Raw genomic sequence first — 23,510 nt, forward strand, 5'->3', positions numbered from 1 at the left:
AACAAAAATTACCCCTTTATCTGTCTGTGTTTGCAAGCTTTCCTGCTTCTCCTCAGTTATATTTCTAGTACAGGGTCAAATAACCTTGGATGCTGACATGCCTATAAATCACACATATGCAATAAAATAATTGCAGTAGGTATTACTGGACTGAACAGATTCCCTGATAGTCATATTCAGGTATGGGACAGGTGCAGCTGCCTATGCAAACAGCTGGAAGGCTTAGGATATGAGGTTCTTTCAGCAGTGGTTATGAAGAGTTCCAGATTCTGGGATATAATAGTAGTCTGTTGAAAGTCAACCAACATTTTTAAGGAACATGTTGCCTCCATTTTCATCGTTGATGAATAAGCCAAGCAAGAAATCAGCAGGAAGCAGGTAGGAAACCACTCACTGTACTTAGTGCCTGTTTCATGCTTTTTTCTTGCTTGGCTTACTGTTCAGTACTGAAGATGGAGGTGATATGTTGGTTGACTGTCAGCAGACTGCATGGCGTTTTCTCCCAGAAAGTAGGATTCTTCATCTGGGAGGAATATCAGAGTTTTGTTAGCTAATACTACCACTGAAAGTTATTTGGATAATTATTGACCAATACATACCTAGTCCTGGCATTGGTGGTGGTGGCATAGGCGGTGCAGGTGGTTGTGGTGGTTTAGATTCCACTTCGGTGTCTTGTTTTGGTTCCTCTTGCTGTTTGCTACTACTTTTTTGTTTTTGTTCCAGCTGTTTGTTACTGGTTTTTACTTTCTGTTCTTCCTGTTTAGGTTTAGTTGTACTTTTGATTTCAATAGGAATTTCTTTAGCTTGTGACGTTGGAGATTTTAATGACCTTGTTTTATTTGCAGCTTCTTGTGGCCTGGTATTATTTGTTTTTGAGTTGGTAGTAGCTGTACTGGAGGCATCGTGACCGTTTTCTTTGACATTTGCTCCATCTGCTGAGGGTCTGAAAATTTGGTAGAGAACAAATGATAATAGTCTACCCTGGTACCTCTTTGAATGCAGGAGAATGTATCACAACTCTCCGTTTTTCATTTCCCTAGCAGCTGTTCTAGAAATATAAATTTTCCTGCAGCTGAGGAAAATATGAATGGCTGCTAGAGAGCAGGAGTAACCAGATGACTTATAATGGAATATTTGGTTGAGAAACACTGAGTTAGGTTATTTGGTTTTGGCTAGTGCAAACATTCTTGGTACTAAAGCTTATCTGTTCTGTGTGTTAAATTTAGCAAGTTAATCGGTTCTTGAGCCACACTTTATACCTTCCTAATTGACATGCTGAGATGTTTCACCAGTTGAAGAAGCCTCATTTCAGATATCATAACAATAATTAGCCAGCTCCAGAAGAGTAGTGATTGTACTGAACATGTTGCCAAATTCACTTCAGTGTTCAGTGATTTATATCTTAGTAGGAAAGAGAGATACTAACCTTGAGGGTATTATTGTGATCTTGCTGGTCTTCCTGACAGGTGTGGGCTCATTGTTGGCAGCCCCTGAATGTCTGCTGCTGTTGCTGCTGTGGTTATCTGCTGATACATTGTTGCTTGTGGATGTGGAGTTCTTACGTGACACAGGTTTCAGATCTGGCTTCACGGGACCTGCCTCCTGTGCTTCAGGTGCTGTAAAGGTAAGACTGAACATTCAGACTTTGGCAATTCTTTTGCCCTTTGCAGCTGTTTCAGGGACATTGTTGAGGAAATGCCAAAAGGAAGAAATTTATCTATAAGATAATAGAGTGGAGGCCATAGAAAATGGGTCATTAATGAGGGAGAACTTTCATTTGAAGAACATTATATGTGTATTCCATTGTATATGCTTTGACATTGGGAAATATATGAGGGACTTTATTCACAAACAGTACTAAGTATTGATGCCATGTAAATAGTGGAAGACAAGTTTATTTATCTGTACTGATCGGGTTCTGTAGCAGTAAGACTTGTATTTCCAAGACACTGAGTTTGAATGCTAACTAGAATACCACTTATCTTGACCATATTTTTCTTTGTTTTCCTTACTCCCACCAAGTGAGGCCATGACTTTTAAAGTCCCTGATTATTCATTAGCCATGATCATCTTTCCATCGCATTATACATATTAACTCTCTAGTTGAAACAGGGCAATTAAAATGAGCTAAAATTCAATCAGCCATTTGTATTCATTTAATGAGCTTCCTCAGCTGCATAGCACTGAATGGGATGGTGACTGAAAGTGATTTATGGGAAGGAATGTGGAAGAAGTGCTCAGGAGCTATTTCATTTAAAGCCCTGGGATGCTTGAAGAACTGAAGAGAATTTTATAATATCAGTTTTAATCACATCTATAATTTAAATTTAATTTTAAACTAATAATTTTAAACTAAACGCAGGAGCACGACACAACAAAAGCACAACACACAAGATAGTGAAGGAGTGCTCCAACAAAGGAGAATGGGCGTGACTGACGTAGTGAGGGGCGACGTAGCGATATGGTATCCTGAACAATTTTAATATTTTTAACGTTTGACAATGTATATGATAGATACATATTTTAGTTATTTTAATGTGTGAACATGGCATGCAATGAACTGGTTTGACGTGGATAAGTAAGCACCTGAAGATGGCATTATTATGCCGAAACATGTAGTGCGAGGGAGAGAAGGAAATAAATGAGTGTATGCACTGCAAGACGGATTAAATAAATCATGGACTTAAATCAGTGCAACAGGACGCTAAAATATAACATTAGTAATATCTCCATGTACAAAAAAGAAAATTGACAGTGCACATGTCAGTGTGCCTACTTGTGTGATAGAATACAGTACCTGATCCCCGAAGATGACTCTGTGATAGCTGAAACATGCCCTTTCATAAACTAATTAAGTTGATGTCCAGTGTATGGTGAGAATGACTTTATGATTAGTAAACAAGTGAACAGCACTGTTGGTATGTTTTAATCATAGCCAGTTGTTCTGCTGCTAAGCTGGTTATCTCTAACTATCTCTGTGTATATGTAACCTACAGAGGTGAAATATACTACCAGACAGTGTTTATATTATATTGAAAATTTCATTAGAGGAAAGAGATCTTATTTTAAATCTGTTGGTAAATTTAAGAATTACCTTCTGGTATATAAGTTTTCAACATTATTCACGATAGTATAGTTGACCCATACTTCTTCTTTTATGATAGATGTTGCTTTATTTCATTGTTTGGATTTATGAGCTTGAAGATCATAGAATATACACTGGCATAATGAAAGTCCTTGTGTTATTCACCAGATCCCATTTTATAACCAGAAAGTTAGTGTGGATATTCTGCAGAGGCCAGAGGAATCATATGCTCTTGTTCTATGCCACAGTTAATTCATTGAAATATATGAATGACATTTTGGGGCCCTACTTTGAAGCACTAACTGATAAGATATAATAGTTTGTGATGCTGGTAAATTAATAGAGTTAATGTATTTTTGGACATTGTAGATCAGCCTATTGTTTATTTAAAACAACGTTGCAGAAACTGGGTTGTGTCTCCTTCCTCAGGTAAAAAGCCTACTCACTTGGGCCCAATCACTAGAGCTAGCCCATCTCCAAACCATGTGGCTTTATAACCGAGAAGGTCATGCTTATCATTTACTACAGTGTTTAGAAATTACCCCAGTTCTTTTCAGTCCATGTAACATAATTAATTCTTCCACACTGATTTCTCGTACCTTAAAATCGGTATATTTCTGGGTTTCCTTCCTGCAACTCCAAAGCTCTTCAAGTTCCACTGAGTGTTACACAGTAAAATGAGAAATTAAACATCTTCAGATCATACTGTATTGAAGAAGTGCAGTATAATTTTCCTTCTGAAGAACTGGATTGGCTAAAACCAGAATATTTCAAAAGTAAATAATTTAATTTAGGAAGGTGATATAGAACATAGCTTTCATGTTGATTTCCAGAAGGAATGTCTCTTATGGCCCAATCTCTTTAGAGCCACTTTTCTGATCATTGTTTCTTACTGTGTTGATTCTTACCTCTTTGTCTTGTTCGAGCTAGAGTCCATGGTGCTGTGGGTAGAGGGAGGGGCTCAGGACCTTCCTTGACCCATGGGGGCCTAAATGTTGTCCTTTGCTGTTGGGAGCCACTAGACGCTCCTGTTCCTGGATTAATGGCCGGCATTTGATGGACGAAAACTGGAGGCCTGTGAACGTGAAGTTAATATACAGTATTTGTCATTTAGATATTAATTCATTTTCTGTTTTGTTACAAAGATAAATTGTTACAGCTAATTAATTGACAGTTCAGTCAGTAAAGTGATTGACTAGAGGCTGGACAGTCAAGGTTCCATTCCTGGTAGGGGCAGTGATTTTTCTCACCACTGCATCCAGAATAACTCTCAGCACCCCTGGTCTCCTATCCAATGGGCATGGGAGTTCTTTCCTTGCAGGTAAAGTGGGCAGAGAGTGGAACTAACACTTCATTGTCACCCACTACCAAGATTAATGCATGGTGCTTTACCTCCGCTTCCCCAAACTTCGTAATGGGATGTGATGTTTAAGGACTAAGACAACTTTACCTGATATAAGTAATTCCTCTAGCTTAAGTAACCACAGAGATATGTTAGCATGGGGTTTGTGCAGGGGATTACAGTGCAGATCCAAGGTTGGGCTTGCAGCTGAGGATTATTATTAGCTTCACCATAAACACAAATCTGGCGTTTCGCCTCCTAGTTTCCAGAGAAATGCATAGGTTATACATGCAGACGTGTTTGGCTGCTTTCATTCAGGGTATGGGCAAATGGGGAATGTTCACTGCTTTTGGTGGGATAGTGTCTTCCCTGAACGCCGGTAGTTGCTTAGCTAGTCGATACATTTTTCGCTTTTTATGAAATTCAAAGGCTATTTACCATGTTTACATGAGCCCAGCACCCTATCCTGAGCAGATAAGTCTAGTCCAAGCTCTCACATTCAATTCCTGTAAGATCCATATTAATATTATCCTCTAATAAACGTTAAGGTCCCCAAGTTCTCTCTTCCTTTCAGGTTTTCTGACAAAATTTTTGCATCATTTTCTCTCTCTTCCATACATTCTACATGCCTGCTCATCTGGAGTTTTGTTGCCCAATTTGTAGAAGGTATAAGCCTACATATGATAATATTTTTCATTGTCTCTCATCAAAGGTGCGGGAAAATGTGGAAAGATTACTGCCATTTGTGCAGCAAAGTCTTTCTTGAAGAGCTAGCATTCGTTTAGCTAGTCAAGGAATTTCCTGCCTTTTATGGAATCTAAGGTTAGGTGCCATGTTTACAAAAACCGCCACCAGACTTTGCCCTGAGTGACAAATCCAGTCCACATCCTCACATTCTTATTTCTCTAAGATTAACTTTAATAATAACCTCTCATCTATGACAAGGTCTTCCAAGTGGTCTCTTTTCTTAAACTTTTTTGACTAAATTCTTGTATGCATTACTCATCTCTCACAATATGTTCTACTTGCTATCACAAAGTCATCTTTCGTGATTTGATAACAGTAATAACATCTGACGAAGAGCCTGGATTACGAAGTTCCTCATTATGTACTTTATGCATCCTCATGTTACTTTCTCCTAGGTTCATATATTCTCTTTTTCACTTTGTTATGATATGCCCATATTCTCTATACTAGTAAAAGTAAAGTAAAGTAAAGCTATCCTTGTACCAGACCTTGAAGGCCCATAGGGTTGTGAGACGTTGGGGGTCCCACATTATCTAGACAATCGGCTCAAAGATGGCGGTAAGGTTGTCAGCCTTACGTGCCAGCCGCTCTTTACTCCCCAGGAAAATAGCGTAGTTGGTTGAGGGGCTATGCTACAAGCTGGAAGGTCACAGGTTCAAGTCCCGATGAGGTCATTGGATTTTTTCAATTGACCTAATCCTTCCAGCCACTATGGCCCTGGGGTCGACTCAGCCTCTAACAGAAATGAGTACCAGGAATTCTCTATAGTAATTTCTTCTTAATCTGTTCCAAAATCATAGTTGAGATTAATGAGGTAACTTCATTTCTGTTCAGAAAAGATGTCGATTATTAAATGCCATATAATGGTTTAAAGTAGGAATGGTCCAGGTTATGTGGGCATCACGAGGAAGAAAAAGGGATGCACAGGGAGGAAATTTTAGTGGAGATGAGAATTCACGTATTATACTATTTTGGAGAAGGGTCTGTAGAAAATTCAAGTTTGGGAAGTACTGCTGTAGGTTAGAAGTTGGCAGCCATGCTAACATTAGGGCCAAAAAGACGTTGATTTGCTTGTTATTCAACAACTGCTGACTAGCTGCATGTGCTGTTTAGTGTCTAATGAGATGAAATGATGATTATGATCTGTAAAATGGAAAGAACCGGGTAGTAATCTGTCATATTTTGAGATACTATTGTAAAAATAGGTAAAGTTCCTGTCCTTAATTAAGCACTACACCATGAGGATGTATGAGGGATTGAAAGTATATTTCCATGCATACTTAACCTCAACCTTAGATGGAGGTGAGTTGTCAGCTTCACGCACTGGCCACTTCGCCCCAGGGGAGAGATCCTCCCATCTCTAGTACACACTGGAAAGTAGGTTGGGCAGGTCCCAGACTCAGTGTGAATATTTGTGAGGAGAAAAGACCATAGCCCGTAGCCTGGTCATTATACCAGCTGAAGGTACTGCTTTTGAGTTTGCCTAGAGGGACTGAGTATAAATATGAAAGCCTCAGGTTATTCACTGCCCGGGCAGTGATCCTCTGGGACATGGCTCCTTGTGGTAGGTACCAGCAATCCAGGTAATTCCTGCTGCCTCCCTTTTAGGATATTCTTCTGCCCTGAAGTTGGAGTAATCAAGTTCCCTAAGAAACGTTGATATTCTTAATATTGTGCATCCCGTTGTGTGTCGTAAATAAAATATATAAGGTATAAAATGTACCATCTACACAACAACAATCAGTATTCAAAATGAAGTATATTACTGCATTAACATTTGCTTTTATTAGGTCTATTAAAGATGCAACATGTTTCAGCCCTCTTCACGGGTCATCTTCAGGCGTACAATGTGCCAGTCTGTGCTGTTGAGTTGCAATCAATTTTCATTTTATTCAAGGATACTTATTCGTTTAATAAAATGACAATTGATTGCAACTCAACAGCTCAGACTGGTACATTGTATGCCTGAAGATGACCCATGAACAGGGCTGAAACATGTTGCATCTTTAATAAACCTATTAAAAGCAAATGTTGATGCAATAGTATCTTGTTTTGAGTACTGATTGTTGTTGTGTAGAGGGTACATTCTATACCTTATATAGCTTATTTACATTTATATGACTCTTATCTCACTACATGCCATCATATCAGAAGACAGTGATCTGAACATTCATTGCTGTGAGAACCTTATGCAATGTCCCCAGGCCGTGTGAGATAATTTTAAGAGTTGATTCATGAGGTCAATCTGGGTGAAATGTATTATGTTAGCTTTTTAAAAGGCCATGATTTTCTAGATTCGACCCCACACCTAATTACAGCCCACAAGTTGTGATACATCACTCTAGAAGCGTGTGATTTGTGGAATGTGGTTACAGTAACCTTTCCAAGTTCATTTTGTTTATGAAACAAAGCTGAATACTGCCACAGTAAAACAGATGAAGTAAACATAACTTCCTTAAACTTTTATACAATTGGCGAGTTCCATAATGGATGTATCCTTCAGTGCCAATGCATGGATATTTCGCCATTGAAATTATCAGTTGTTTCTTGGATTATTTAAAGGCTCTGTTTAAGATATACAGGTTATATGGTGTTTAAACTGTAAGATTATTTCTAAGTATGGATTGGAAAGAATCTGGGGGTTAGCTATCATGGCCTGTCCGAGTATTTTGTCTTGAACTTAGGAAATCCAAGGAATAAGATTTCTGGGCTGGAAGCATGTAAATTAAAGTAAATGTGAATTTGATATTTTCCCATAACCATTCTTTAGTTAAACCGTTCACATACGTAAAAGGAAACGTAAACCGAAAGAGGATTTTGAGATTGCTTGCATATTCCATAGACACAAAAACAATATGGGAAATATATTTCTCTAAAGTTATGGTTTGGCTTTGGCGAATTTCAGATGTGGTTCTTGAAACGGCAGTCTACTTAGTCACCACTTTGAAGTAATTTATCAACCTAGCTTATTCCTAAGCGAAGGGAAACAGTTGTTCCCCGTCACTTACATTTAACTGGCAATGTACTATTGTAACATGAACCCGAATACCCGAGGATCGTTGGTGCAGATGTTGGCCAACTGCGCAGAATTACCAGTTTCTTGCCAGCATTGCAGTAGTTGGCGACCCGTGCACCTTTCGGAATACCGCATCTCTCGTGTTTATATTCCGTGTATTTATTCTGTCTTCTGAATGGAAAACACTTTGCAGAACATTTCTGCATGTTCAGTATGTATTATAAGGCTGTAAACTGGACATATTGACATGCGCACTGCCACGGTATTTTCCGTAAATGGAGGCTCCCAGGAAATTTGCTTGAGTTTGAGCCGTTTAACCCTATTTTACTGATCTTCCGAGATCATTCAGGATAGGCAAATGTCCCGGTGCTTAATCAGTTAATCACCACGACATGAAGACGTATGGGGGAGTAGTTCCGCCATTCTTGAACTCCACACAAAATGGAGGTGAGTGGTGAGCGTCACGTCACTGCCTCTTTACCTCCGGGGAAAGAGCTCCCGGTACTCACTGCATGGGAGGCTGGGTGGGCTTCACAGCCAGATTGGACGCCATGGAAAATAGAACAATCTCGTTCCCCTGTTGGGAATCGAACCTAGCCGTCCATTTCCAAGCCCTTCGCCGTACCGACTGATCTCTCCCGGCTCCATTAGGGATAGAGGAACACGTTTTTAGGAAAATTTGTTTAATTTCTGGTATAATTAGTATTTGATATATTTCCTTTCTTTAAATTTTAATTTCCCTTTTTCCACAAATTTAAACGGGGCAGGTGCCTGACCTGCCACTTCTCACACCCCCATTCGTACTTCGCCAGTCGTTTTTCTAAATGCAGGGAACGTTTTTCCGAAATGTATCAACTGCAACACTTATAAAGAGTCGTCCTCTTACGAATTGGATTGTATTGATGTCAAGACAGCAGGAGTTTACTTGGTATTCGTCAGTGTTTTAAAAATATGTGTCTACGAGCTAGCGAGGCAATTTAAATCGCCATGGGGTAATAAGGCAAAGCATGCATTGATTGATTCTGCATTATTAGGCCATTTTGTTTAGCTCCAAGATTTATAACCGACGAAGATTATGTAGCAGTTAAAATATTTGTGAAGTAACCAGTTTTAAACTATCATATTGTCACAGAACCGGTGTTTGCGTGATTAATAAGACTGTTTTTTGGATTTGATGATCGAATTTACTGGACCTTTATACAACTGGTTACAGCAGTTCACAAATCAGTATCTGACACTGTCATCTTCTTCCGACTGGACACTCCACTGGAACTATTCTAACTTCCAACTGAACCACGTTTTACTCCACTGTACTCCTCTCCACTCCTCGAGTTCTGACCTGAACTACGAATGACTGTGCTCTCTTACAGCTACTCGGCACGGACCCCACGGAAAACACCGTCGTCTGTGGTCAAGAATGCGCGTTTATTGGTCCGTTACCTAGAAATGGATGTTCTGTTTTTGAGAGCGTATGCTTCGTGAATGTATTTACGGAGCCGTTACCTAGCAATGGGAATATGCATCAAATTGTTAACGGTTAGACCGCCTGAGATGTTACGTGATTTTCCCTGTCTTTCCATGCCACGATAGCTGTGTTTTAAATCCTTATATGCCATTCATGATCATTACGCATCGCACTGACACTGCATAACCTCCGCAGCTGAAGCAGTGTCTTAAATCATCTCAGAATCAAACCAGTGTTACTAGAAGAATGTGGGAACGAGTCATAGATATTTAACGATACTGTATCAGCGAAACTGACAATGCAGAATCCAATGGAATGTGCAGGAAACGTCTTGTTCTAGCGGTCAGCACTTCTGCTTCATATTCTCGGGGCTCAAGGTTCGTGTCTTCGTCCAGAGATTGGCTATTATGATTTTTTCTTGGTTTTCCTCAGTTCCTGCAGGCAGTTGCTGTGGCGGTACCTCAAATTAGGCTATTACCGCTTCCTTTTACATCATTTACATTTCATTGTTCATGATTAATGAATCATTCTACGCCATGTAGTCTGACCTACCGAACTCCTCGACAGATAAATCGAACGGACTTAGGAGTTTCTGCGCCGTCTAAGTGCAACGTCGTTCCCTGATCCTTTACTGGACACTATTTCACTACATGTTTCGGCCTAATTGGCCGTCTTCAGATGTACAGGTTGTTGTAGTTAAAGATTCTACTGCTCACTGTAATGCGGGTTTATTTTCTCTTGTAGTTGCCTCTTGCTATTTTTGGTTTTATGGGTTGCAAGTGGTTGCTTTTCTGTAAAGGTATACGAGTATATGTATATTCAGATATTGTGTATATACATACATTCATTTATTGTATATACCTTTAAAAAGCTGTAACACAGTACATCGCACATTACAGAAAAGCAGCCACTTGCAACCCATATAATAAAAAATAACAAGAGGCAACTTCAGTAGGAGGAAAGATAACCGAATTACAGTGAGTAGCAGAATCCTTAACTTGCACACCTGAAGATGGCCAATTAGGCCGAAACATGTAGTGAAATAGTGTCCAGCAAAGGAACAGGGAACGACGTTGCACTTAGACGGCGCAGAAACTCCTAAGTCAGATCTGTACAGTGCAACGGGATGCTGAAATACAACATTAGAAAAATCGAAAATAAAAAGAATAATGAGACGTGATTTATTGTTCAGTTATTTTACCATCAACTACGGGGGTTACTTAACGTTGAATGAAAAATGGGGATGATCTTGATTGTGAATAAGGGAAGATACAGGAAGAACCGTCTTGGTCTGTTTTAAGGCACTGAACTGGAATTTTCACGGAGCTTCAAAACGAAATCCGAATCAGCTTCCGATTAGCTGTTCCCCGGGGGAAATTCCAACCGGATATTTTACTGATCCACCTGAGATGGTTTACCACTGATTTACTTCAGAATACACGTGTCTCGGCTGCAGCTAAGAACGTAGGGTAAAGGCGAGTTTCCGGCGCCTTGAAAGACACTTAGAGCGTGTTTGTACAGAAATTCTTGTGTCTCGAGGTTACGAGTATTGCCTCTTCTTTTAGACCACGGGCACAAAGTGATGGCATACGATCGCACATGAGAGGAGAGTGTTAAGGGAGTCAGTAGTGTGGTGGGGGTGTGGTGGGGGTACATCCCATAGTTACTAGGCCATTTACTGTGCACAAAGCCAGGCAGCAGAATGACTTGCTTCACCTCTGCCCACCATTCGATCTAGTAGGTTCGTCCGTGATCGTGACTCCTCGCAAAGGAATGGATAGTGTTTTTGAGCGCATGCCATGGTTCGTTGCTCGCGTTATAACAAGCAGGCAAGATCACTCACAATTAGTATGGGACCTTACAGAGTTCCAGAAAAATTACGTCCTGTGGATTTTGTTGTACTGTATTTAGTACTGCTGGCGCGTGTGGATGTAGTATGCCACATATTTTCGCAGAGTCAGGTTACAGTGACTCTTCATTTAGCACATTATATAAATATTTCACACGATCGTCCTTTACCTCACCCCCTTAAATACTATAATAAAATTGTTTAGCATGATACAGAACTTAAGGTTCACTTATAATGACTTTGGCATTGTTTCCATCTTGAAATTCGCACGACCGCCACACACCAGACATCTATGCCAATGTTCATGATAGAGAATTAATATATATATATNGCCCATTCAAGTCCCTGGCCCCTTTTTCAGTTCCGTAAGAATTTTTCACACACTGTAGGGCTCCTTGGACGAGTGATCAGCCCGTCGCAAGGCCTCTGCCTACACGCAGGACAACTGAAACACAGAATAAACGCATACACACACCAGACATCTATGCCAATGTTCATGATAGAGAATTAATATATATATTAATTTTAATATATATTTTTATATTAATATGCCAATGTTCATGATAGAGAATTAATATATATATATATAAGAGGTAAACCAATCCCTGTAACAAGCCATGGAGGCCCATAAGGTTGTGAAACGTGGAGCCTCCCACATTTTCTAGACAATCGACTCACAGATGGCGGTGAGGATGCCAGTCTTACGCGCCGGTCACCCTTTACGCCCAGGAAGATTCCTGGTACTCATTTCTATTAGAGGCTGAGTCGACCCCAGGGTCATAGCGCGGCTGGAAGGATTAGGTTAATTGAAAAATCCAGTGACCTCACCGGGAATCGAACCCGCGACCTTCCGGCTTGTAGCATAGTACCTGAACCAACTACGCTACCGCGTGCCACGAAAAAAAAAGTGTGTTTGTATGTATATATGTATTATACAGGTGTATTACGTTCTTTGCGAAATCATGTTTGCTCGTGCACTCATGCTTGGGTTTAGCCTCAAGGTCTGAAGCATACAGTCCACCGACAGATGCGCGATTTTGGCAAGTTTCCCGGTGCCAGTTGTAACTGAGTCCAGGAGAGGGTAGGCCGAATGCGGTAACCTCCCCTCCTCCCTCTTGACCACCGCTTGGGCTAGCTTTGAATTTAGAACGAGTGAGTGAGTCAGTGCGTGATACGGGAGAAATAGGACCCAGGTAAAGGCAAAAAGATTAAGTTAGCCATGTTCTTAATTAATTAAGCACCGCGTCATGAAGTATGGGGGAGTATAGCGCCGTATTCTTTACCTCGGCTCTATATTGAAGCGAGTAATCAGCTTCACGTCTCGGCCGTCTTGCCTATTTGGTGGGAGTCTGGATGGGCCCCAGAGCCCGCCTAGACGCCGCGGAGGAAAAAATGTATTGGTCTTGGCAAGAATCGAACCTCGGCTGTCCAACCCTTAATTCGTCGCTCTACCGACTGAGCTATCCCGGTTCCATTCACAATAGGAGAATACATTTTGAAGACAGGCAGACTTAGCTCGTTGGTGATGGCCAGAAAAAGGAACAGCGGTCATTTAGGAAGTCCCGACATGAACGAGAAATGCTTGGCAAAGTCAGTGTTGATTACAGGAATCTAGTAGGCAACCCGGATAACCCGAACCAGTTGAAACACCGGCGTGTCCGGCCTATCGAATCGTTCTACTTACTGGATTCCAAATAAAAAATTACGCTGTTTAGTAAAACAATGTATTGAAATGTACGTTCTACATGTAAACCGAAAATTTGTATCTCGGACTTCCGAATACACGCTTGGCTTGGGGCAAGTGATAACTGGGTTGCATATTTCACCACGGCTGAGTCAATGTTTTTGAAAACATCATTAATATTTTATCTTGTTATAATACTTCCAATTTTTAATTTTTATATAGTCTGAACTTCTGTATTTTTTACATAAGCATTTTTAAATTTGTACGATTAATAGTGTTATATCCATTTTATGATTGCAGTTAAATGATAGATTTTTGTTGATTTGTATTTGCCTGATGATGGCCGATAGTGGCCGAAACATGTAGAAAAGCCACAGCTGAACGCTGACTTTGATATTTTACTATTTGCTGTGTTGTGACGGTTCATTAAAGAGTTGTAATTCGATTAAATTTGCAATTTTTGGACCTGCCTTTTTTGTGTTCGGATTAACGCGGTTTCGGATTTCGGAGGTTCCGCTATATATCCGATATAATGCAGTAGGCATACTAGTTTCTATTAATTGATTTTTCTTTTGTTCTCAGGAAAGTGTGGAAACGTTTTAATTTCGCATCTGTTTTGTCACAGTCAATTGAAAGTTAAAGGATTGAAGAAACTTACACTCATACTACATACGTACATGCCTCAAGGCATCAGAACACATGCTTTCTAACAAGGGAACATGGTCTAATTTTATAGGAGTCTGTGAAGTTTACCAGAAAAAAGCAGGCAGCAAGCCAAAGAAAAGAAAAGCGACTTACATGACGTTAGCTGCGTAGTACTACAATGGCGCTGGTTAGTTGTGCCCTTTCTGCCATAAAATAACAAATAAAATAATTGAAATTAATTTCTGCATGCTCTCTTATTAAAATCGATGAACTATAATTAGAATATAAGATGGACTGACGGCACTAAGGTAGAATTTATGATGCGTGGTTTGGCTAAAGCGGTTCCCAACCTTTGAGACATGCCAGTGACAAAAGTTTGAGATGGCGCGAAATTGTATATCGTTGTTGTAGAAAATAATATGCCTTTCACGCTAATTCAAACCGCGAACGTTGCTGTAGAAATGTGTGAAATTATTTCGCAAAATCATATAACCACATTAAGGAGCTCCTTATACTTACGGCTTTTATGTTATTTGGCCTGAACTATGATGCGTAAAAAGATTAAAACAAGTTATGGACAAGTAGCATGGTGCGTCTATCCCATTTCGTTTCATAATCTTGAAAACCATAAAACTTAAGAAAAAAATGTTTTGTGCGTAAGATGTCTTCTAGTCTTCTCCATCAATTTTGGGATTACTGGGTTTTTGGACTTTGCCCATCGTACGGTATTTTAAATAACACAACGTTTCGGGAACTTGATCTGTTTACGTCCTTAAGTCAGGGGGTGGGAGGCACCTGTTACAAATCCAGTCTCCGAAATGTGTTCTTTAGAATACCGGACGGTGGACAGAGTCCAAGAACCCAGTAATTCCTATCGTCATACACTACCGTCAGAACCCTTTAGAACCTCCTTCCATAACTCTTATTTTTAACATCTTTCACTCCAATAAATACGTGTATATGCCGCGTAATGCTTTAGATGCGCGTAGAAACGTATGAATGTCCCTGTAAAGTGCGCGTTATTGCTGTCTGATTTCAACGGAAATGGGAATGTGTCGACAAACTTTAGTAAATCTTCCCAATGTCCTATAGACGAGGTAGCTGAGTCGGTATAGTGACTGCTGTTGTGCTGGACGACGAAAGAATCGGGGTTCAGTTCCTTTTACGCACAAGAGTTTTTCTACTTTCCACAACGTCCAGATCTGCTGTGGTCCCAGTAACATCGGAGTTATGCCCATTCCTTTTGCAACTTATTATCGTTGATAACTCGCCAGAAAGAGCTTTGCGTATCCAGACTTGTTTAATGCTTTTGCAACATTTTTTGAGATCAGTCCAAGTCTGACTGTATAAAGGAAGAGCATTTTTTTTTCATGTCTCAGAAATTGTGTTGCAATGTAATAAAGTTGCAGAAGCAGCAAAGAAAATAAATTTGCTAAATTCCTACAAGTACTATGGTGTGCCTTTGGAGAGCGTGAAATTGCAAGAAGCTATTTCTCGTAGCAGAACAATAACATTATGTATAGAGCGGGTTATATATATATATATATATACATTTCAACGTACTGCCAGGCAACGGAAAGTGTGTAAATCAGCGATAGTGCTGTAGTGATTGTAATTAAGATAAATTGTAACCGAAGTGCTAATAAATCCAACCATCCGAACTATAACCAGTTATTTTCGTCACGCGTAAGCTCCTACGCGTAGCAATATATTGTCACGTATAGAGTTGACTATAGACGGGGTTTTGGGTTGGATGATTGGATTTGTTGCACGTCATATATTCACAGTTCGTGACTACAGGCAATTAGATCACTAACGCTGATCTACACACTTTACAGTTCACCGTTACACACACACACTAGGGTTCTCAGTTTCACTAGTCGTATCCTGGCAACGGATTTATAAGTCTCACTGTCGTTTAAAATCACACATGAAATCTTTTTTCACCGCTTAATTCCTTTCTTGCTATTTCTTCTGGGTCATCTTGACTTCCATCTCCAGAACTCGACCCAATTCTTGACATCAGCTGACTCAGATGAACTCCTCTTCAGCTGAACTCTCTCAGCTTCTGACAACCCCCTCCGAACTTCAATGCTGGCTCGACTACTGAACACTTCTTTATAACCACTTTGCACGGGCCACGCAGGAAACACAGACTGTTGTTAAGGAGGCGTGTTTACTGATCCTTTGCCTAGCAATGAACGTCCTATTGCGCGCGTTTTCTTCCACAGGAATGTGTTTATCTAGTTGTTGCCTAGCAATGGGTATACACGTCACAATATATTAGTTTTCTCTATCAGAGGAAACAGTCTGGCGTTCATTTCTCATCAGTTTCTATCTGTGCCAAACTGATATTAAAAACAGACGGTGGCATATTACTGATATTGTAAATACAGTCGCGTCCGAAATATTAGGTTGGGTACCACTACTGCATAATGACACACTCACTTTGAACTTGAAAATGTGACAAGATTACGATGTTCTGGGATATAGCGTTGTTTACTTCGGTAGATAGTTACCAGCGTTTTGGAGGAACTTGCTACATCCATCTCCCTGATGATGGAGGCAGCAGGTTCCTCCGAAACACTGGTACGCATTCACCAAGTTGCACAGAGTCAGATCGCCAGATCGCAGAAGATCATAAGCTTGATACCGCCTCGAGAACCCCAAATGTTACACCGAAAACATGTCCATTAATTTTACAGCCTTCTTCCGGAGTAGAGATTGTTGGTATCTTATAGGAAACCTGAAGTGTGAGAGCTTCGTGACCTTGTTTAGGATATGGCAGCAGTGTGAAGTTTGGTTAATGCGTACACTAAGCAGCGGGTTAGCAGTAAACTTGACCCTCATTCTGCACAGCAACAAACTTGACCTTCATTCTGCACGGAAGAAACAGAGTGGAAGAGAAAGCAAAAGAAGGAAGCAAATAAATAAAGAAAACAGTGTAGGTATTGAAGTCCTCATATACCTTATGAGGAGTTCAGGCTTTTACGATATAACGCTTTAGCGTAGTCGGTATAGCGACTGGCTACGCACTGGGCGACCGAGGGGTCGGATTTCGAGTCCCGGTAAAGTAAGGAATTTCTGTTCTCCACGTCATCCGGACCGGCTCTAAGGTCCACCCAACCTCCTATCCAGTGGGTACCCGCCGCTCTTCTCCCGGCGGTAAAGCGGCCCGAGCGTGAAGCTGACCACTACCTCCAGCTAGTGCCGAGGTCAAGAAAATGTAGTGCTTAATTAGTTAAGCACTGGGATAACTTTACCTGTTACCTTTTACGCCTTTTAGTCCGTTGAAGGTCAACCGACCTTCCGGAGGAACATATCGCTTCAATCTTCGTGGTCGAAGTGTAAGCTTAGCGAGGAACTGGCATATAGGCAGCCAGCGAAGCAAGCCATGGGAAGGGGACCCATCTCTCGGCTCCCGTTGGTTCTCGAGGGAAAAGAAACGAAAGGCGAAAGGATGAAAAGAAAGAAGTCAGGAAAGACTAGGGAAAGTCAAGAAAGGAGGAGCCACCATTTAGAAAATAGGGTGGATCGTAGTTGAATATGGAATGATGGACGAATGTTCGGACGGGTAGGAAGAGTCATTTGCAGTCCTGAATCTTCAGTGACATCTGAATAACGACTGAATTGCATTTTTGAAATAATCGCAGGTTTTCAGATGGTTTCGAGCCCCAGAGCAACGTTTAAGTTCGTTAGCGAATTAATACGTTTCGGAACAAGCGAAATAGAGACGATGTTGACTGTGTCTTGACTTTTAATGTCTTTAGTGATCTTCATATAACTCTGAATGTATTCGTAATTATACCTTATAAATAATTCGGCTTGACGAGTCCGAATAGCGATCTTATAAACACTTGGATTATAATATTATAGCATGTAGACCCGTTTCTAAGTTGTGACTCTGTTAACAGCGCCTGTTACTGGGCAACGGTTCCCTAACACGCGCCAGTGGGCTAGCGGTGTTTTATGCGCGGTCCGCGCTTATATATGCGCATGCAAGAATGAATACAGCAACAGAGGAACGGTGTTTTCTTTGCGATCCGTGCCTAGATATCGTAAGCAGGACAACTAATGTGTGCAGTGGGTTACAGTGGAGTGAATTGAGTTGGTTGGTGTCGTTGTAAGCCGTTGCCGTGAGAAGCTGGTAGCTGAGACACGGGAAAATTCGGGAAACCAGAGTAAGGGGAACGACCGCCGTTGAGAACCGTTACCAAGCAACGACTGGTGAAGACAGCAGAAAAGGCTCAGTGTGCGTGCTCTAGTGAACTGTAAACAGTTTAAATTAGCGATAGCGCTAGTTACCAGTAGTTAACGTTCTGTAAGTGGTTAATAAATCCAATTACCAATCCAAACGCCATCTATAGTCAATCACATGACAATATGTATGGGTATTTGAAATTTCGGGAAACGCATGCGCTCTAAACTAATTGTGAAGATCCCATCAGATGAAGCGTAGTGTGCTAAACATAGAGACGCCCTGTTTGTATACATCCGTGACCCAAATTATATTTAGATGCATTGGGCATCGCGATTGTTCATCATTTCTAAGAACTAACACATGCAGAACTCCACAGTGAAGCCTTACAACAGTCATACATCGCATTGTTATGATAGGCCTGTACATTCTGTGGGCTCATTTCGTTATTTTGTTTCCAGCCGAGTATTTAGGCTTCTCTAAAATACGAATCGGCTTCGACACTCGCTCGGCTGCTTGACAGTAGCCTACCTCGGAGGCCACAATTCGAGGACATTACAGCATAGTTCTTTTGGTTAAACAGTGTTTTATTTTTCAAATGCAACGAACGTCGATTAAATGGTTTTGGAAATTTGTACTGTGAATGCAGATTTTCCATTACCACAGATATTAAAATTTATGTTGAGTTCCGTCTTCAGGGGTGTAACTACGTGTAGTCCCTTGAAGGTCAGCTGATGTTTTGGAAGAACATGTCACCTTCATCTTCAAGTTCGAAGGATAAGCCAGCACGAAGGAGGTAGCAAGCAGAGCAGGGCTGTGAGGTCGGAGGCGGTATGTTCCTCCTAAACGTCTGTTGCCAGTCAACGGACTACACGGCGTTATGTACCAGAAGATAGAACTCTTGATAACCACCGTTGTGAGAACTTCAAATCCTACAGAATTCGTTTTTTCGCCTAATTTTACTTTAGTATGACTTGTTGGCACTATAAATTTGGAGTGTTAACTTTACCAGTTTCGTATTTCGAAATGAAACCGTGGCAAGTGTTTCTTTTTTGATAAAACTACGTTGTGCCGTGATCCAGAAGACACAGTCGTAATGACTTATGTTTAGACTTATGTGATGTTTCTGCAGGCTGTAACGCTATCAATTGGTTTAATAAAGGACGTTGTGAAAACATAAAGTTATGCACATTTATAAGACGCTTAGAAAACTGCTAAATAAAGCAAACAGCAGATCCCAGCAAATAGGTGCTATACAAAATGGTGCAATGAGTGATGATGAAATAAGCAAGTGAGGGGTTGGTTCTAAAGCGTTCCGACGATGGTGTATAACACTCAGGATAAATGGATTTCTGGACTTCATTCATCGTCCATTAATTTAAAGAACACATAGTTTCGGAGACCGGATCTGTTTCCGTCCTCAGTTGAGGGGTTGGGAGACACCAACTCTGTTGGTTCCCTTAGAAACGTAAAGAAAAATGTAACAGGCTGTGAATGCCCATAGGGTTGTGAGACGTCGAGGCTCCCACATTTTGTCTAGACAATCGGCTCACAGATGGCGGTAAGGTTTTCAGCCCTATGCGCCGGCCGCCCTTTACCCCCAGGAAGATTCCTGGTTCTCATTTCTGTTAGACTCTGAGTCGACTTGAATCCGCGACCTTCCAGCATCTAGCATAGTGCCTCAGTCAACTGCTCTACCGCTTGCCCCCGCGTTAGGAAGGACTAACCTCAATCACTGGACCTAGCTATTTTAACGAACCCAACAGAGTAGGCGTCTCCCACCCCCTCACACTAGGATGGAAACAGATACAGTTTTCGAAACATTGTGTTCTTTAATGTTATTTAGATTCCCGAACGATGGGCGAAGTCCAAAATCCCTGTAATTCCAAGCGAGGGGTTGTTATGACAGAGTTAACCTGGGGAAGAATTGTGCTGTTTTTGGTATGTTGTATGGTTTGTTTTACTGTGCTATCAGCATCTTAGACTATACGAGTATAGCGTGCAGTGGTAGGATGAATGATGTGGTGAATTAGGAAGGATTTGGAAGGAAGCGATGGTGGTCTAATTAAGGTACTATCTTAGAATTTATGTTAAAGCAGTGGGGAAAACCATAAAAACGTCTGTCAAGATAGTCCGTGACCCGATCGAGGTTTGAACGTAGGACCTCCCGAATAGAAGCTTAGAAGATTACTGTTACATCTCTGTTGTTAAAGTACAACGCAGGTAATTGCCTGGCCTGCACTCTTACAATTTCTTATGAGAACGTATAACAGTGGTGACAGAAACAGTATAAACATCCGTATTGTGTGTATGTAGTTTCCTGCTCGTTTATGTCAGCTTGTGATTGACCTAGACCAGGCGTATGAAACTCCGGATAGATTCAGAATCTATTTTAAAATGTTATTATGAAATTCGATTTAGGTAATGCTTGCTGCCATTCAGTCTATAATCATTTAATTCCCCTTCTGTCTAAAATTTAATCTATATGCAAAACTAAACTTGCGTATATTTTGCATGGTTGTGAAACTTGGCCTCTCACATTAAAGGAAGAACGTAGATTGAAGGGGTTTGAGAACGGGACGCTGAGGAGAATAATTGGACCTAAGGGGGACAGAGTAGCAAGAGATTGGAGAAAACTACACGATGAGAAGTTTCATAATTTGTACTCATCTCAAACTTTTAAAATGATCAAATCAAAGATGAGATGAGCCGCGCATATAGATCAAGTGGGTAAGAAATGAAATCCGCAAGGCCAGTTGGAATACATTGGCGTAGATGGAAGAACAATAAGAAAAATGTTCTGAAAGAAATAGGGTTATGGACTGGATTAATTTGACTTAGAACTGGGACAAGTGGCGGGCTCTAGTGAACACTGTTATGAACATTCGGATTTCGTAAAATGCTAGGAATTTATTTGGTAGCCGAGCAACTGTTGTCAAGAAGAAATATGCCCAATGGAATTAGTTAAATATTATCAGATTGCATTAGGACCGAATCATCGAGAATAGGAGAACGATGTATCGCGCCAATAATCGAATTCACTCACTTTATCGCTCCATGAAGCAGACTCCTTCTAAAAGAAAAATTCTCCGCCTTTTACTGAATCTGAAGGTTCATTATCCCGTTACAAGATATGTCCTCTGTTTCCTGTCCAGAGCCAGTTCTATATTCCCTTAATGTGAGAGACCAAGTGTCACATCCATACAAACTGCGGGCAGAATTTCGTATATTTTAATGTTGTTTTTAGGCAGACAAGAAGGCCAGAAGATTCTAAACTGGATGGTAGCAACCATTCCCAAAATATCTTTTTTTTTCTCCTGAGCGTAACTTACTGTCTATCTCAAATAATGTATCTGAGCTTCGCACTTTTTCAAAGGCTTTTTTTTTAATAGTCTCTGCCTTTACTTCCAGATGAGCCCTGATACTGGCATTTACTGTAGTTTCTGTGTAGTCTTAATAATATTCATCTTTTAATGTTAGGGCTTTAATTAACACTTAAATTGTTCAAATTGTAATTAAATTGCTTGTTTCCACTCTCTGTGGTCTAGTGGTCAGAGTTCCTGGCTACAGATCCTGAGGTCCCTGGTTCGATTCCCGGCCCTACCAGATTTACTGAGAACTAGTGGGTCTGGAACGGAGTCCACTCAGCCTCGTGAGGATAATTGAGGAGCTATTTCAAGGAAATAGCGACTCCGGTCTAGAAAACCGAAATTAACGGTCGTGGTGATTCGTTGCTCTGACCACGCGACACCCTCTACCCGCACTAACTTCGCCGACAAGCGGCGGTCGCTCGGTCGGTACAGTTCGTTTGCGGACTCAAGCCACGGAGTTTGTTTTTTGTTTGTTTCCACTCGCCAGAAGGAAAGAGACCAGTAGGAAGACCAACACATAGGTGGGCGAATAATATAGAAATATATCTTAGAGGGATAGGATGGGGTGGTATGGACTGGATTGATCTGGCTGATGGTAGGGACCAGTGGAGGGATCTTATGAACACAGTAATAGACCTTCGGGTCCCATAAAATGCTGGGAAGTTCTTGAGTAGCTGGAAAATCGGCGGCTTCTCAAGAAGGGTTCAGCTCCGTGGAGTGAGTTAGTGTCCAACTACGGGCCAAGTCGGCTGCCCTGAGAATTAGTGAAGTGTAATGCATACCGCCTCGGTTTTCGCTCTAGTAGGCCATAGGCCTGTATGTTTCTTGTCATAGCTCTAGTGTAGTTAAAGAGATGAAGTTCCGCACACACATAAAAGGGGAAAGAAAGCTGATCGACTCCATGTAGAAGGGTCCTTAAGTCGCCCAGTCGATAACAAATTTATCCCTTTATATGGAACCCCTAGTTTTCATTACAGTATTCACAAGAGCTCGCTATTGGAACTATAGTGAGACAGCCGAATCCAGCCTACACTCCCACACCTTCTTTCATCGATATTCGTTTGAATATTATCCTCTCATTTTACAGTATAAACCTATAGGAAAACGTTTATTGGCTAGACGAAGATAAAGATGGCAGAACTGGCATGATAGAGGTAATAGGCAAAATTATCCGTGGGCTTAATTAAGTAATACGCCATGAAGACGTATGGAAAATGGAGTTATAGCTCCACCATTCTTGACCTTGGCACTGCATGGAGTAAGTGGTCAGCTTCACGGACCTGCCGCTGTACGCCCGGGGAAAGACCCTCCCGGTACCCGTTGTATAGGAGTGGGTGGGCCCCAGAGGCGGTCTGGACTTTATAGAGAATAGAAAAGTGTCTTTTCCTTCCCGGGAATCGAATCCCGAGTCCACGATCGTACAGCCCATAGCCTGGTCGCTTCGGCCGCTCTCAGAGGACAGGTGTGATAGTGTAGGAGAAATAAGAGGAGGATAATGAAGACGTTTGTTAGTCGGATCCTTGTGCCAGTGTGAAAAAGGAAGCTTATCAGCAAGGACTGCCTACCTTTCAGCAATGAAGTGGTTACTACAATACCACAAACACTGTATTGACACCGCACTGTCAGAAATACAACTGATTGCACCAACTTGCGCGAGGATCGTCAGGGTAAAAAGAAAGGAGGGAGGGGTCATTTTGGAAAATGGCGCTGTCTATTTCGGGGGGGGGGAGCATTCAACAGAAAGCTGCTTAAGCTCTTCGTCAACTGACGTCATAGACGGAGGAAGTTCTTGGCCAACTGTGTTTCATATATATTTTTATTCCCTCTTCCCATCTCTCTCTCTCTTCACGAAGCTCCCCGAGGCAAGTTTCGTTGCTTTCTGTACATTTTTTGACTCTGATGGGTTTATTTTGGGCTCAGGTTCCGTGTCTGTTGGGTGACGTAGGGGGTTTCCAGGACGCTGGCACAAGCGAATTTACTCGTGTTGTCAAGTCGGTAGATTGCTTTTTAGTAAAGGAAAGGTGTTCATATGTCCTCCTACTTATAATAATAATAATAATAATAATAATAATAATAAATAATAATAATAATAATAATAATAATAATAA

General features: G+C 41.1%; 2 protein-coding genes across 2 annotated transcripts in view; one reads left to right on the forward strand and one right to left on the reverse strand.

Annotated features, from left to right (window-relative positions):
* The window catches only part of LOC111869423 (glutamic acid-rich protein), a 36,692-nt gene extending 13,634 nt beyond the window's left edge, over positions 1 to 23,058 (reverse strand). Inside the window, exons 1-4 of the mRNA XM_023860943.2 lie at positions 22,968 to 23,058; positions 3,994 to 4,160; positions 1,427 to 1,616; positions 600 to 943 (exon numbers count right to left, since the gene is read on the reverse strand). Coding sequence (XP_023716711.1) covers positions 600 to 943; positions 1,427 to 1,616; positions 3,994 to 4,138 — 679 coding nt within the window. The 5' untranslated portion in view covers positions 4,139 to 4,160; positions 22,968 to 23,058. The remainder of the gene's footprint in view (positions 1 to 599; positions 944 to 1,426; positions 1,617 to 3,993; positions 4,161 to 22,967) is intronic.
* Positions 1,552 to 23,510, forward strand: part of LOC111869424 (trichoplein keratin filament-binding protein) — a 119,848-nt gene continuing 97,889 nt past the window's right edge. The window contains exon 1 of the mRNA XM_033753424.1: positions 1,552 to 1,624. The gene's annotated coding sequence lies outside the window, so the exon portion shown is untranslated. The remainder of the gene's footprint in view (positions 1,625 to 23,510) is intronic.

Source organism: Cryptotermes secundus, unplaced genomic scaffold (genome assembly GCF_002891405.2).
Source record: "Cryptotermes secundus unplaced genomic scaffold, Csec_1.0 scaffold813, whole genome shotgun sequence".
Lineage (NCBI taxonomy): Eukaryota > Metazoa > Arthropoda > Insecta > Blattodea > Kalotermitidae > Cryptotermes > Cryptotermes secundus.